The 17323-nt window shown below is 39.9% G+C and overlaps 1 protein-coding gene across 1 annotated transcript in view; it reads right to left on the bottom strand.

Annotated features, from left to right (window-relative positions):
* CFAP54 (cilia and flagella associated protein 54) overlaps positions 1-17323 on the bottom strand; it is a 307374-nt gene that overhangs the window by 43452 nt on the left and 246599 nt on the right. The window contains exons 60-63 of the mRNA XM_069095069.1: positions 15776-15868; positions 15070-15211; positions 11905-12108; positions 9651-9865 (exon numbers count right to left, since the gene is read on the bottom strand). Coding sequence (XP_068951170.1) covers positions 9651-9865; positions 11905-12108; positions 15070-15211; positions 15776-15868 — 654 coding nt within the window. The remainder of the gene's footprint in view (positions 1-9650; positions 9866-11904; positions 12109-15069; positions 15212-15775; positions 15869-17323) is intronic.

Here is a 17323-nt window from a genome sequence, read left to right as displayed (position 1 = left end):
GCATAAAACTTGAGAAGTCAACAATCATTTATCAAGTGTCTACCATGTGTCAGGTACTATTGTAAGCATTGGCGATACAAAGAAAGTCACACACACACACCCCAGTCCCTTATCCTAAAGGAGCTCAGTCCAAAGGGGAAATGTCATGGTAGAGACTATGAACAAACAAGATAAGTCAGAGATAATCTTAAGAGAAAAAGGCATAAGTACTAAAGGTTGTCTGGAAAGCCTTCTTGTGGAAGAGAATCCATTTGTCATCCATTGCAGAAAGAAACCCAGACTCAGAATCACTTTTTCTCTTCTTTTCTGGAAATCAATATTATTAACCAATTCTCAATAGCAGAGGTAGAATGATAACATTTAAACTGTTTAGGTTCTGAACACTGAAAGGCTGGAGCCAGGCATATAAAACTTTCTCACCTGTATTGTGTTGCCTACAAAAAGAGTCCCTTCATTATGGTTATATTTCTGACACACCATGAGTTATCCTTATAAGTAGAGCTATAATAACGGAAAGGTGATCGGGACTTTGTCCCAGACTGAGCTCCCTCCCCTCTTAGTAGAGCTCAGAAACATCAGAGTATTGCTAAACGCATCTCATTATCACCATTTTTCCCTATCTGCAAAAATTGCTAGTTAAATTTGCTTGTAACTTGTAGTGTTCACTGTGAAAGCAATAAACTTTGTTGGGGGGTGGGGGAGCTAGCTTCTCTACTCCTTTAGGTTATTTAAAATAAATTTTCCACTTTCTAACCATGTCTTCCTTTTTTTTGAAGTTTGATTAATGCCTCTAAAAGCTTCAAATATTCAAAAAAGTTAAGTGAACAACTTTCTGTTTCTTTTCTGAAGCATAGCTCCTTTTCCATGGCATATAAAAAACTACCCTTTCTACATGGCACAGGGAATTATAAGAGCTTATTTTTTTTTTCTAAGCAACTGAGCTTTCACATTTGTCCAAAGTCAAGACCTTCATTTCTACACTGCCAGTGAACTAACTAGATTTTGGTTCATAATTCTCCTCTTCCTTTGTAAAATGGTGGACTTCCTAGGATCATAGATTTCGAGTTTGAAGAGACCCCAGAGATCATCTCTTTTATCTCCCCCATTGGACAGACGAAAAAATGGAGGCCCAGAGAGTTTAAGATCACATAGCTAATGGGAAGCAGAACTGCAATTTGTATCCAGGTCCTGTGATTCCAACTTTAGCAGGCAACCTCTTTCAATGCTCAGGATCACCATGGAACTAGAATTGGCCACCAAAATGGCAAATCAACTGCTTCCCAGCATGGTATTAATAATCATATGGAAACTACCAAAATATCTATCATCATAGTCCTTGTTAGGGAGAGGTTGTCAGTATTAGAAAACAAAAATAAAATAAAAACAAAATAAAACAAAAATGAAATTATAGGATCATATATTTAGTGGGATCTTGGGGTCCTGAAAATGACCTGAGGGGCCACTGAGTCCAACCTTGATGAAAGTATTTCTTATTGTTCTTCCCTGTTCTGAATCACGGGGAGACAGGCATTCATCAGAAACAGCTTTCTCTTGGGGCATCAATTTTCAGGTAATAATAATAACCATAATAATCTTCAATACTTTGATGTTATGCAATTAGTCCTCTAAGCCTTTTCTGACACATATATGGCATTTCTTGAGTACAAGACAGTTTAGGGTCATTGGATCACAGACCATAACTGAAAGGGATCTCAGTTGGTCATCTGATCCATTCTGTTAATTTTATAGATGAGGAGATTGAGATCCAGATATGGTATTCAAATCCAGGTTTTATGCCTCAAAATCTAGTATTCCTGGGAAAAAAAAAACATCCCCAGCAGAAATGTGTGCAGAAAGGTCTCCCTTTGGTTTGGGCCTCTTAAAGAAAGCAATAAGACCTTCTCCATGGCCTTGAGCTACCAGCACTTTGAAATATTTTCATTTTAGTGAGGATTTAGAAGTAGAACGATAAACTTGGGATGGAGGAGAAACATTGATCAATTATCCCCCTGAAAACTTTAGAAATTTTCCCAGGCTGGGAAAAGGGTAGGTCCTTGTATCCTGTAATATCAACAAAACCTAGACTGACACCCCCAAAGAAGGCTATCCTGACATCAAAAACAAAACAGAACAAAAAAAAATGCCACCAATAAAAACTCTAGTATAGAATGAAAGGATTCACTTAGCAAATGCCTTCCTTTATGGAGAGTTAATCAGACCATCCCTGAGGATGAGGTCAGGGAGGGGCAGGGAGGGAGAGGCCCAACTGATCCTTTTCCATAGGAATAGCACCACAGTTTCTGAAAAATGCCCTTTGTGGCTCATCCACCAATGGACAGACTGGCAAGTTTTTCCTAATGTAGGAGTCACTTGGCACCAGCAACATCCATGATCCTGAAGATTCTGTGCCACATGTGAAAGACAGCATTCTGCCCTTATTTTCATTTCCTCTGTGGCTGATTTGTGATCACTAGCGGGGGTAAATCCGGGGACACTCAGCCTATCAAAGAATTACCGCTTCTTTTAGGGAACAGGAGCCTAGAATCAGCATTGGTGAACAACTACAAATGTGTGGGGTCCAACTGGCATTTCCCATAAATAATTCACTGGCTTCTTTGAGACCTCCAATGACTCCACATAGTGTTCAACATCAGCCCTGAGAAGCAGGGTGATCGGAGGGGCTACCCCAACAATACCCTCCATTCTTTTATAAAGACTTTACTCAATGATGTTCAGAGGGCTTTGTGAGATTAACCTCTCCTGGGAGGGTGGAAGGGGGAAAGAAGGGCTGTCTGTAAGTGGCATTTTTCAAATCCACCAAAACTGATGTATCTCAGGGTTATGTCCAGGCTAAGAAGGGGCTTCAGGTGGGTGCTCCTGGTGTGGTTCTGTTATCCCTCACATTATCCTGCTACCTATTCAGGAAAAGATACAGACAGCACTGTCAGTGTGAGGCCTCAAATAAAAAATGGAAATAGAGACGCTGACCTTTCAAGTTGTCGGCCTGTGAGATGAAAAATGCTTTGATGGAAAGGTACCGCATTGAATGTGGAAATGTGTCAAAAATAGATCTTAAGGAACTGTCGGAAAAAGAGATTGTAAAAACCCAACACCTTTGCCTAACTAAGCAGCAGAAAGATAAAAGTGGGACCCAGGAGTGCCATGAAGAAGATTAAACTCTTAAATGGCCCCTAAACAATTTTGCAAATCAAGGCAATCTGGTGCCAGCCCACTCACTCCTGAGCAGGCAGGTAAAAGGATTTCATATCAATTACAATCCAGAAAAATAGCTCATTTCTCCACAGTTGGCCCACACTGAATCCACTAACTCTGCTGAGATAGTCATCAACTATCCAGATAAGTTGAAAAGACAACAGTCAAACCTCAAGACCACATACAAAATGGCTATTAGCCTGGAAATATAACAGCAAATTGTCAGAGGATTCAAAAGCAGTTCAGGCCTATAGTTTTCCATTATCTTGAAAACAACAAAATACAACTTGGAATCAGGAAGATCTCTGAGTTCAAATGCTACTGCAAATAGCCACGACTGGTGTAACGCTGGTTAAGTCACCTCACCTCCTGGCATCTCAGTTTCCTCATCTGTAAAATGGGAATAATAATGGCTTCCTTCAAGTTCCAGCTAAAATCCTACCTTCTATAGAAGACTTCCCCAATCCCCATGACTTGTGCTTTCCCCCTGTTGATTATCTCCAGTTTATCCTGTGTGTAGCTTGTTTGGATGTCGTTTGACTGTCTCCTCCATTATATTGTCAGTTCCTTGAGTGCTGCAACTGGCTTTTGCTTTTCTTTGTAACCTTAGTTCTTTTCTTTTCTTTTTATTTTTGGAGGCAATTGGGATAAATGACTTGTCCAGGGTCACACAGTAAGTGTCTGAGGCTAAATGTGAACTCAGGTCCTCCTGACTCCAGGCCCACAGCAAAATTCACAACAGTGCCACCTAGCTGCCTCATAACCGTAGTTCTTAACACTGTGCTTGGCACATACTGGGCAAAAGTTTTTGGACTGACAGTTGAGAGCAAAGAAGATAATTTATGTAAAGTGCTTCGTAAACCTTAAAGCCTATATAAATGCAAGCTATTGTTACTAATGAGTTTAATGTAGTGCTAATTAGTGGGCTACGTAGCAGTTACTCTTAATAGGCTTCTTTTATTCTTTGAAAGTCAACCATCCCCAGCCCCAACCAACACAACAGAGAGAGTGTGGCTTGCATTTATTAGCCTTTGTCTAATTTTAACCCTAATTCTCCCCAATCTCCAATCCAACCTTGTCAAGGGCCTCCCCCTATACCTCCCTTCCCCCCAGGGAACTGTCACTGGAGGGCTGTGAAATCTAGGCATGAATACTTCAGCAGTCGACTGGATTTTAATTACATCCTCTTTAGGAACTGTTAATGTCATTTGTTGGGCACCTTTGTTTTTCCATCATAAAGCTTCAATGGACTCAAAGATATGCAGACGTACAGAGATGAGAGATGACAGGAGCTGGTGAACACAAAACAATGCTCTTTTTGGAAAAAGTCATCACTTCTTTGTGCTGGGGTGGGGTGGGGATGGGGGGAGGAAGCAGGTTGAAGTATCCTATTACAGAAAAGGTTTGATTGAAATAGCTTCCTGAGTGATTAAAGCCTCAAAAAAATGTTATTACAAAAATCAACGAAGCTTAGAGTTGATGAAAAAATATCCAAAAAGCTTTCCGCTTGTTAGCTGTCTACACCAGTGAAACTAATACATGATTATGCCACTTGCACCTGTCACGCATATGACAGTGATCTCCCAAGCTGATTATCCTAGGAGAGTGCAATACTAATTATATCAGAAGAAGGGCAAACAGAGTGGAACCACTCTTTGATACACCACTGCTGTTATAATTGTCATGTATATTTACAATTTATTCAAAGTTGCACATTTGGTGCCTTATCCTCAGGAACTGGGTAATGATAGCTTGTCCTCCATTCTCAAACAGTCAAGTGCAGTAACTTTCAGAGCAGCCTTTGAAAGGTGAGGAGAAATTTCCAACCTCTGACACGTATACTCTGGAGAATGGATCTTTCAGATGAATTATTAACATTCCTTAAATTCCCCCGTGGTGGGGATGCTGTCTCTCTTCACAGAGCATCCAGGTGGTATAAGGGATGGAGGGTTGAAGTGGGGGTTAGGATGCTCCGAGTTCCTGTCTCAGCCCCCCACTAGCTGTGTCAAGTCAATTAACCTCTTGTGGTTCCCATCCATGAAATGGGAATAATGACAGCACTGTTATGGGGAAAATGGGCCACTAAGTGGCACAGTGAATAGAGTGCCAGGACTGGAGTTAGGAAGACTCAGCTTCCTGAGTTCAGATATGATCTCAGACACTTACTAGCTATGTGACCCTGTCTGCCTTTCAGAGACAGGTTTTGGTCAAGTAAGGTTAACATGAACAGAAGACAGGTTTTCAGTTAACCAAAAGTTGCCAAAAAGAATGGCCCTAAACCCCAAATAACATAAATCAATAAAAAGAAATTTAAAATCTAAAATTCCCATTACTGTACTAACCTCACTGCTTGGTGTGAGGATCAAACAAGATAACGCGTAAGGCTGTTTACGAACCTAAACTAGATATAGAAATGCTAGCAATTGGGATGTACTACCTCTTCAGTTCCCTCTCATGAAACACCTAGTTTCCTTCAAAGCTCAGCTCAAGGGCTACTTCCTACAAGAGACCAACCTGATATCGCTCAGTTACTAGTACCCTACTCTCCCAAAACAGATTGTATCTATTCTCTATTACGCGTGTATATGTTGTTTTCCCTCTGTAGAATGGAAGCTCAATGAGGGCAGGGCCTGATTTCAATCAATCGGCAAGCATTTATTAAACATCTGCTATGTGCCAAACACTGTGCTCAGCAAAGTATGTACAGAGAAAGGCAAAAAACAGTCCCCATTCTCAAGGAGCACACCTTCCACCTGGAGGAGACACAATGAAAACAGTAACGTTTGAACAAAATATACACAGGATAAATTAGGCTGAATCTCAGATGGAGGGAAGAAGCATCAAGGAAGACAAGGAAGAGCTTTTTATAGAAGTTGGAATTGGGGGGGGGGGGTTGGTTTTCTCTTTGTGCCCTCAGGGCCCCAAACAGTGCCTGGAACATACAAATTGCTTAATATTTGTTGAATGAATGAGTGAATGATTTAAAAATCCCTCCACTTCATACTGACAATCTATTTACTAAAGAATAGTTTTAAAGTGTATGGCAGAGTTGGTAACATTTAAAAACTATTCTTTTCCTGGGGTGGAAAGAAGGGAGGAAGGAAGGAAGGAAGGAAGGGAGGGAGGGAGGGAGGGAGGAAAGGAGGGAAGAAGGAAGGGAGGGAGGGAAGGAGAAGGGAGGGAGGAAGCATTTATTAAGCACCTACTACATGCTAGGTACTGTGCTAAGTGCTTTACAAACATTATCTCATCTGATCTTCACAACAGCCCCTGAGAGGTAGGTACTATTATTATACCCATTTTAAGAGTTGAAGACACAGAGGCAGAGGTTAAGTGTCTTGCCCAGGGTTATACAACTAGTAAGTGTCTGAGGCTGGATTTGAACTCAGGTCTTCCTGACTCTAGGCTCAGCATACCACTGTATCATGTAGCTGTTTTGAAAGAAAAAAAAACCTCAACAACCAACATTCTAGCTGTCATAAATATATCTATATAAAATGAAAAAAATCTTTATTGAATTGTGTAGAGCACTGGGGGGAGGGGGGTTACAAAATTTAGATAAAGTCCTGTTCCTGCCTTAGTGGAACTTAGTTTGTCTAACAGGCAATAATAAATAATCTAATAAACTTCTTGGAGCAAATGAGAGATTTTCCAACTTTCAGAAAAATTTATGCCAAATACAATATTGATAGAATAGGATTTTATATTTTATGAGAACACGTGTCATATACTTAGTAATTTTAGCAGGAGCCAGGTGCATAGGCACGATATTTATAAATATATCAACAAGGCTAAATCTTCAAGCACTGCTCCTAGACTCCCTATCCAAAGACCTTACTAGATGTCCTTTAAAATAACTTCTCTCTACAAAATTTTCAGTGATTTTATTTTGTATCATCATTCCCTTTAACCTTTCTATGGGAAAAGCTCCAAAGATACAACATTCTTTCTTCCTTTGTTTTTTGGAGCGTACGTGTGTGTGTTGGTTTGGGAGACATGCAGTATAAACTTGGAGTTCATGGAAATCAGAAATCACAAGAGCTGGAAGGCACCTTGATATCAAGCCAGTTTTCCTAACTTTCATTTAGTCCAACTCCCATATTATACAGATGAAGAAACTAAGGCCCACAGATTTTAAAAGACTTCTTTAGGTCAGAGGTGGGAAACCTGTGGCCCCCTAGATCCTCAAGGGTGGCCCTCTGACTGAATCCAAACTTTTTGTGAAGTCAAAGGGCCACACTTGAAGATCTAGAGGGCCACACTTGAAGATCTAGAGGGCCACGTGTGGCCTCAAGCTCACAGGGTCCCCACCCCTGCTCTAGGTCATTTTAGAACTAAGGTCAATTCTAGTACTTAGTAATAGAGATGTTAGGTCTCTTTTCTCTCACCTCCTAATGCCTGGGAGTTTCAAAAATACTAGGTTTGTATCCAATCACAATATAGAATATTAATATGAAAGACTAAAGCTAAAACCTTGGTGGGTGGGTGGAGGGCACACCCTTGCTTTAAGGCTATTGATTCTGTTGGAAGCAAGCAGTGAGAAGTGAATTGTGGCAGTTAAGAACCACTGTCTACCCCTCTTGGCCGAGTGGATAGACAGCATGGGTATCAAGATCAGAAGGACCTCGGCTTGAGTCTTGCCCCTGACTTAAAATGACTGTGTTATCCTGAGCAAGTCAAGGTTCCTAGACAACTCTCTAAGACTCTCAGTTGTAGAGAAGGTACTGAGCTGCATTGGTAGAGGGAGTTTCCTCACCTGGGAATGCTTTATCCCAATGAAACCACAGTTCCAAGCTAAAAAGAGAGAAGACCTATATACATTTCAGAAGCATCTGTAGGAGGCACCAAACATCAGTAGCTTCATGAAAGAAGGGAAAATCACCACTCTGACCAAGGCCCTTACTAAAGAGGAAGGTGTGCCTGGCTTTGGAGGAAATGGTGGAATTCTCCCAAGGAACCTACTAATGCAACACTAGAGATCCCAAGAGCTTTAGTCTCATATGCTTCTAGATAGGACAGGATCCCCAAGGGACTTTGTAATCAAGTCAAGTCAATGAGCTTTTTAAGACTCTGCTATGTGCCAGGTGCTGTGCTAAGCACAGGGGGGAAAAGAAAGGTAAAAAAACATTCCTGCCCTCAAGGAACCCACAGCCTCATGGTGGGAGGAGTAGGGAAACAACATGAAAAACAGCAATGTACAAATAAGCTATATATACAGAATAAACTGGAGATAATCAATAGTGGAAAGGTGCTAAAATTAAGGGGGACTGGGAAAAGCTTCCTGGAAAATGAAGATATTTTAGATGGGACTTCTAGGAATCCAGGAGGGAAAGAGTTCCAGCCCTAGAGGATGATCAGTGAAAATTCTTGAGTTGGGAGATGGAAGATCGTGCGTGAGGAACCCCAAGGAGGCTGGTGTTGCAGGATCATAACATACATGAAGGACATGGTGTAAGACAACAGGGGTCAGGTTATGAAAGGGCTGAGAGAAGGCAGAAAAGGAAGCTCACTCCTGGGGGTGTGACTTACCCAGAGCCTTCTTTTAACCACCTGCCCAGGTCCAACAAATACAATCCTAGCTCTTTTCTTTATGCCCGCCAAAAGGAGCTAGAAAAGATCTGCCATCTAGAAGCCTGGCTTCTACACTTACTACCCCTGTGACTGTGGGCAACTCAACAGCCTCGCTGGCCCTTAACCTCCTCATCTCTGTAAAGTGAGGCAGTTAGGCTAGATGGCCTTGGAGGCTTCTTCAAGCTGTACCTCTATGATCCTATGACCATATTCTACAAAGCCCTGTGGTTTTTACTGAATATCCTCAACAATTTCCTTAACCACATGGCTCAAGGACTCCTCTGAAGTCAGAGGACCTGGATTAAAATCCTACCTTGGATATGACCTGTGTGACCTTGCGCAAACCACTTAAGGCCACTGGGCCTCGGTTTCCTCATCTGTGAAGTGACAGGGTTGGACCAGATGACCTTGGAGGTTCTTTCTAGCTTTGGATTTAAGAGCCTATATTTGTTTGTCCATCCTCACATGAGAAGTAGAAGGGGGAGGCATAATTATCACAAATTCACAAACTCAGGCACGGGACCAGGGTCATGATGTCAAGCCAGTTTTCCTAACTTTCAGTCTAGGACACGATACAGTCAGTCAGTCAATAAACACTTACTAAGACCTCCTATGTGCCAGTCACTGTGCTAAGTGCTAGGAATACAAAGAAAGGTAAAAGATAAAAGCACCTGCCTTCAAGGAGCTTGCAATCTAATGGGGGAGACAAGACATAAAAAGAAGCAGGAAAAGGGAGGGGGAAGAGACTTCCAGGGTAGACTTTGATACTTCTCTGAAATGAATAATAAGGTCTCCTGACACCTGCCAAGAGTTTTCTGGGCTCTCTTCAGGAATATAAAGATTGTTTTGTTTTAAACAATTGGTACCTTAATTGATTGCCTACATTGGGATTTTTCATCGTTGGATGATTTTTCTACCCCAAGAAGAAGGTCTTTCGGAAATGGCTCAATACAGGCTTGAGTAAAAGTATTACAGAATTTTTTGAGGAAACCATGCATTTCTTTCTGACGTAAAATCAGATCTTCATTGAAAATAGAAGTGTGGAATACTTCATCTGCTAAGAAAACTGGCTTTGGAGAAGCTTAAAAAAGAAAAAAAAGACTTAATTAGGCGATGCATTCAATAATGGAATGACCACATAAAAGAGAGGATGGCATTTCTATCATCTAGATTGCTAAACTTAACCCAGCATGAGAATTTCCTTTCCAACAGTTACCGGTAACACTTTGCTCCCATTCTACCTACTTTAGGGTAGACTGATCTACCCTGTCACTAACAGGGCCTACTCCAGATCCAAGAGAATTGTCTTTTGCCAAGCAGGAACAGTAGAAAAGTCAGGAGACAGATCATCAAACTGCTTTCAGGCCTCTTCATATAAGTCTGTTTTCTCAATTTGCTGTTCCCTGGTACATTTAATAGCTAGTGACTCCCTTGTCTGAAACTTAATACAGTCCTGATACATAAGCTCTTCATTTGATAGTATCTTGCTGGTTCCTAAACATATCACTTGCCGCTGGCCTTCTAGAGACATGGCTCTCACTCTTGGTGTCTGGCTAGCTTGCTGGCTAGCTTTTCTATCCCATCGCTGGACCAAGGGCGTGGCTGGCCCCCAATCTGAGTTCCTAACCTTGATCATCAGCCCCTCACTGCTTTAACCTTAGCACTGATTTCTGGGCAAGAGTGACAGTGCATACTTTTATAAGATCTGGGAAATAGGCTAATGCAAATCAGTTAAGAATTTCTAAGATGATCATTTCTAGAAGGTACTTAAGGAATACTAATTGAAAAGAAGTGGGCATCATTAGAGAAAAATATAGCATCTTAGTAATATGTATTTCTGTTGTTTTACAAGGCTGAGTGGGCATGAAGTTTCATTAATACAGTGCTGGGTATAAATTAACATAGAACATTACATGCCTTATATTTGCACTGTAATCTAGAGGCAAATAATGTGGTAGACAGAAGTCTGGCCTTGGGCAAGCTGAGGTAAAGTCCTCTTTATGTCTGACAAATACTAACTGTTCATACATAACCACTCAGTGACTATCACAATCCTCTAAGACCACAAGTTACAGAAAAATTGTTGGTATTGAGAGAAATTATTATTTCTCTCTTACATTAATAACCAATTATTGAATTAGGGCCAAAATTTTTCCACTTTTCTATATCCTCATTCAGAAATCAGCCCCTGTAAGTTATTCAGGCAGCCTTTGAAGTACAGGGCTGATAACGAAATGGAAAACTTTGATCTGATCATAAAGTAAAGAAATTCCAACTTAGGTGAATTAGTAGATTCTGGTCTATTGTGTTTTAGCCAGATGGGTCTGAGTAGAAGCGGCTTCCCTCTTTCGTCTAGATTATCCTAGGCAGGGTGGTATGGGTCTAGATAAGTCTCTCTGACCAGCACTGATCGATCAGTCATGTTCCCCTAGACCCTTATTAGAATAAGCCTACTCTCATTATAAAATCCATTCTCTCATTACTTGTTAACCAATCAGAGTTGACTTCCATCCTCAGGAAATCCCACTCTTCCAAGCACATGTAAGCACTGAGTGGGTTCCATGAGGAGTCTTTGGTTTAGGAGAGACAGCCAAATGACCCCTTTATTAATTATCTTCTAGCATAATTAATAAAATTATTAATTACCCAGGAATTATGTCTCTTGAACTTCTTATGTCATAGTCTGAAATCTGGTGAAGAGGGGTTACCACACTGGGAGTCCCCCACCCAGTATTTCCTCATAGTTTTCTTCATTTCCTCAAAGGGACTTGGTAGTAGGCAGCTAAGTGTCCCCATGGAAAGAGTGGTGGGTTTGGTGTCCAGAAGATCCAAGTTCTAATCTTGCCTCAGTCACTCACTAGCTTGTGTGACTCTGGGCATTTCACTGAATTTCTCTTAGCCTCAGTTTCTTCATCTGTAAAATGGGCCTCTTAATAACACCCAGGGTTGTAGTGAGGATCAAATGAGGAAAAAGTACTGCTGTGAGGCTCTGTAAGCCTTAAAATACTTCAGAAATGTGTGCTGCTATTACTGTTCCTATTGCTGTGGGTGAGGGGTAAGCTAAGAATGGAAATCTGGAAGAATTCTGAGGAAACCACTACCCTGTCCCCAGTACCTTACCAAGCAGGGTATTCATATTGTTAACTCTTAACAGGTGAGTGTAGTAACGGACCAGATGGACCCAGGAGATATTTGGCATATTCTGCTCTTCACTTTCTTCACTCTCAGGGGTTTCACCATCTTGTTCCAAACTTGAATTGTCTGGGACGTTGTCAGATTGGCTTGGAGAGGAAAGGGGGCTCCTAAAGATAGCTTTATAGCTAGCTAAAAAAAAAATGAATATAAAAAATCCAGTATTCTAGTATGACTTCGTTTTTATTAAAAATAATTTCCAGAACTCATTTATTTTACCCCAAAAGATATTATAGTCTCTGGTGACAGCTTCAATTATGGGGGTGATGGGGAACCTATTGCCATTTTATTCACCACCATTTAAAGAAAATTATGACTATTTCACTTACTGGAAGTTCAAATGGTAAGGAACATCCAGCTATATAAATGAACTGCACACAGGAAAGGTCTAAAGGAAATGAAAGATGACCCAATATGGCTGTTTTGCTGTGGCTTTCAGGGCTGGGTTGAGAAGATGCAAAAGGGAACTGGCTGACACTTTCTGGCATTTCTAGTGAAGGCAGGGGATTATTGTCAGGTTTGCAACGATTCTTTACTCTTGAAAAAGTCCACAATATGATGGAAAAGCTTTGTGCCAGTTCAACACTGCATGAGGGCAAGGAAGCTCATTACCAAGCTGGCTGCATGGGACAAATGGTTCAGCTATGATTATTTACCAGGACTGTTAACTCTGAAGTTTTTCAGAGTTGCTCTTTCTATGATTATTTTTGGGAATGAAAATTGTTCTTTGTTTTTGTATATTGAAATGCCTGTGTTTATTGAGGAATATTTTCTTTCCAAAAAGACTATTTACTCTGGCACAGAAAAGTTGAGATCTTCACTGGCAGAAGGGAGATCCCACAAAATCACAGTTCCCTGAAGTACTGAAAATCTCTGCATGGGCTCATCAATTCAGGATGGCTATTCTCCTAGTTTCTGTGAATAAGCACCTGAGTTTTAAAACACCAAGCAAGTAACAGGGTGCCATGACTCCAGAAGGGTTGGAAATGATGAGTTAGTTCATTTGTGTTACATACAGATCAAGGCTTTGATCTAAAACAGAAATCAACCCTCACAGACCATTATATAGTATGTTATGTAAAGGATTTTGCAAAATTTAAGGTATTGATTAATGTGATGGCTACTTTACCTATATTCCCTCTTTAACGCACAACATCTTTTCATTTTTAAGAATACCCAGTGTTAACATTTTTTAGGCTATAAAACAGGAGCTCACAGATCCCTTTGGGGGCCAGGTGAAGCCTATGGACACTTTCTCAGATTGATGTTTTTAAACAAATAAAATAAAATACTAAGGACACCAATTATGCTGAAAAACAGTTACCAAACTTCCTTAAAAATTGAAATAAAGAGACTCCAGGTTAAGAACTTCCATACTTTAGTGAGTATGGAAAACATGTATGTCTGTGTTCATAATGGAAAGCTTTCAAATAAATTCACCTTCTTACCCAACAGGTAATGGATTCATAATCTTCTGTTACACCTTGGACTCCTAAGGAGAGCATTTGTTGAACTGAACTAAAACGTGATCCAATATGCTTGGGTTGCTGTGGCTTCAGGGCTGTGCTTATGAGCTCCAACCTAGGGAACTAGCTGAAACTTTCTGGCATATCTCATGTGGAGTAGAAGCTATTGTCGGGCTTGTCTGGATTCTTTACTTCTGTACAAGTAATCCTTTTGCAATAGCTTATTTATACATGACTTGCTGGACCCCACTTTCCACCTCTCTGCATGTGGATTGCTCTGAATAAAAAGCCAGTCTCCTGACCTTTCTTCTAGGCTAACCCATGTCTTTCACTTAATTCATGTCCCCATTAAGTAAGGTAACAGTTCTACTGTGCCTTCTGATGACCAAAAAATTTAAAATACAATCTGTTCAATTCTGAGCATCATGATGGGCACTGACAAACTGGTTAATATCTAAATGGCAAGGGATCGGGAAATACAATGTTAACTAGGTACAATAGCAGGAAGTGGGAATTAAAGCCTAGAAAAGAGAAGATCTGGAAGGACAAGATGGTGGTCATCAAGTATTAGATAAGGGGTATGTGGAAAGATTAGACTTATTTATTCCATGTAGTTTTCAACAGCATTAATGTAGGAAACAGAATTCTCTCTGATTCTTATGACCAAGTTCTGCCCTCTTCCTTGCCAAGTCCCTTTAGGCCAGAGCCTCATAGATTTCAGGAGGTCTGTGAACTTATATATGGAAAATATTACAACTATATTTTTCCCTAACCTCCAACTGAAATTTAGCATTTCTTTCCATGACAAATGTAGGCAATGAAGCACAGCAGTATTAGCAGGCCCTGTGGTTTTGTCACCAAGAGAAATCACAGGTATTTTCATGTTACATTACATTTGTTGAAGATCTGTCAAAATATTGTTTAAACTGATCACTACTTAGAAATTACTATAGTTACTGGACTCTTTAATTTGCCTATACCTTAAATGTACTGTCTCATTGTTTAACATGATAAGAAAAAAGCACACATACTGCCATATCACAATTTTATTTCTTTAAAATTTTCAATATAATTCCAACATAATCAGTTTGTGAGTCCTACATATTTTTATCTTATGCGTTTAAAAACATGAATCTGAGAAGGGGTCAGTAGATTCCACCAGACACTGCCAGAGGGGTTCATTCAGTACATAAAAAAGGATTAAGTATCCCTTAATGCCAGCCTGAAATGCTGATTCTGCCCGAGTTTAGAAGAGAAACTCTTAACGTGGGGTTCATGAACTTGTTTTGTTAATGCTTTGATAATAACATATTTCAATATAATTGGTTTCCTTTGAAATCCTGTATATTTTATTTTAAAATAACTTAAGCTTAAAATTAAATTAAAATTGGAAAATTAAAAATTTATTTAAATTAAAATTTATCTTAAAAACTATTCTGAGAAAGGGTTCAGAGGCTTCACTAGACTGCTAAAGAAAGGTTTATGACTCTCCCCTAAAAATGGTTAAGAACCCCTGCTCTAGGTCATTACAGACCCTAATTATTTTTTTAAAAGTAGAATCAAATCCCTGATACTTGGTTACATATCCCAGCCTTATACAGAACACTTATTTGACAAATGAGCATACCAGTCAAATAATCTATATATGTAGAAGAGAGGTCCACAACAGCAAATTCTGGGATATTGCGGAAGATGAGCATTTTAATTTTCTCCACCAAAATACTCTTCTGTCCAGGGAGTTTCTGAGCTGCTTTTGTAGCTTTACTGACCTATAATTAACATATCATTTAGAATCCATTATATATTTATGCTCAGCACATTTTATGAACCTAAGGCAGGCAAACCATCTTTGAAAAGGGGAAATCACAAAAACAAAACCCTATGTATGCATCATGTTCCAAGGGGGGAAAATAAGGACAACCTAGAAAGTCTGCTTCGACCCCTTGACATGGAATTCAAGCCATAGTCAAATAATTCATTGCTGCTGACAATTTAATTAATGCACAGATCATTTCAAATAGACAGCTTCTTCTGTATGTGATTGATATTTGCTCTCCTATCAGACATTCACACACAAACATTTCCTGGTATTTTCATGAAATAAAGGTTGCAGCAAACAGGGTTAGGCCTGGTGAGTTCTGATTAAAGGCACAGCTTGGATGGGGTCCACTTTCAACTATTCTGAAGAACTTCACACCAGCAGAAATCCCAGGGAGTCTGACTTCAGCTTTCTCCTGTGTAACTAACTAGCTGTACTGTGTTACCCTGGCAGCTGGTAGAAGCTGACTACAGATCTGAGGGTACAAAGGGAGATTAAAGCCCGTGCCACCCACCTGTGAAGCAGCTCGGATTGCTATCCAGGACAACGTCTGGTACAGATCATCTTTGTTTTCTCTTGATTCCTTTGATGGACTTTGGGAAGAAGCCTAAAAAATGGTCAATAGGTCCTCAGATGAAGATGGGAAACTAGCCATTGAAAAATCCTAGGATTCTTATCTTTCAAGGATGGTCCCCTCTAGTAAAACCAGCTAAAGATTTGCAAAATCTGGGCTGGTAGTATGATAAGTGGGGAATTGTGAGAAAAGAGCACTGTTCCTCAGGCCCCCTGTTAAGTGGTACTTTGTATGAGTTTTCATTTGGGAAAATGTCTGAAGGGGCAACTGTATCACAGAGTTTCCTGGAATGGCTTTAAAAGGAAGAGTTGGGGGACATTTTCTTTGATTTTTTTCAGATGGAGATTTCTCTCTTCTTGAAGGTAGGAAAGGTTAAAGGGAAGACATTAAAAAGAACTACATATTCTGCAACACGTCTAGAACATTCCAGAATAAGGGCGATGGCTGTTTTGTAGCACAGCATGCTTACTCCATGGTGTACCAGATGGTAGTATGATTTTACAATTGTGAGGATGGAATTGGAATTTCATTACTACTCATAATGAAACTAGATCCATTTTTAAAATTGTTGGGGTTTTTTTTTAAGACTTAAAAGATGACTGAGTAAAATATTCCATAGCAAACTCTTCCCATTTCAAATATTCTATGGTGACTATTTAATAATGGGTTACCTGGGTCCCCTACTTCATCTTTTCGTTGTTTGTTGTAGTGGTTGTTCAGTCCTTTTAAAGATACTGGTATGATTTGCCATTTCCTTCTCCATCTCATTTTACAGATGGGGAAACTGAGGCAAATAAAGTTAAGTGATTTACCCAGGGTCACACAGCTAGTCAGTCTCTGAGGTCAGATTTGAACTCAGTCTTCTTGACTCCAGGCCCAGCACTCTTTGCACTGTGGTGCCCCCAGCTGCCTACTTTTGATCAATTCATAGGTCTTTGGCGTGAGCATCAAAAACAGGTAGGGGAAGTAGATAAAAATTCAAATTGCACAATTCAACTGATTGGTCATATGAAATAATATATACATACATAAAATATTTTGTAAACCACAGGTGGCTATATAAATATTAGTTATTATCATTAGAAATACTTGATATGAAAAATAAGTTTATATGTATGACTAAAGTGAGATTCATATGTGTCTTGTAAATTAACTGCAGACTTAATTTAACCATTTCTATATAGTGGGAATGTGAGAATGGGACCTATGACTTCACAGTTAATGTAAGCTACCTTGAATGAAAGAATATAAATGTATGTATGTATGAATAAATGTAAACATCAAAAGACGTTCTAACTATCCCATGGGATAGTTGTACATGACTTTGAGTCATCCTTGGCACAGTGCCTTCTTTGTTCTGTTTATATCTATCCATCCATGGATCTATCTGTATGGATATCTATTTATATCTAACCCGGCCTAAGGGTGGGGCAGGGATTTACTATTTATTTCTCCTGCCTGGTCTCCTGAGTATACTCCCCTCCAATT

The sequence above is a fragment of the Petaurus breviceps genome, unplaced genomic scaffold (genome assembly GCF_028583685.1).
Source record: "Petaurus breviceps papuanus isolate PSGF00001 unplaced genomic scaffold, PetGlider_PUasm1.0 225, whole genome shotgun sequence".
In the NCBI taxonomy this organism is placed as follows: domain Eukaryota; kingdom Metazoa; phylum Chordata; class Mammalia; order Diprotodontia; family Petauridae; genus Petaurus; species Petaurus breviceps.
This window is presented reverse-complemented; position numbering and strand designations above follow the sequence as displayed.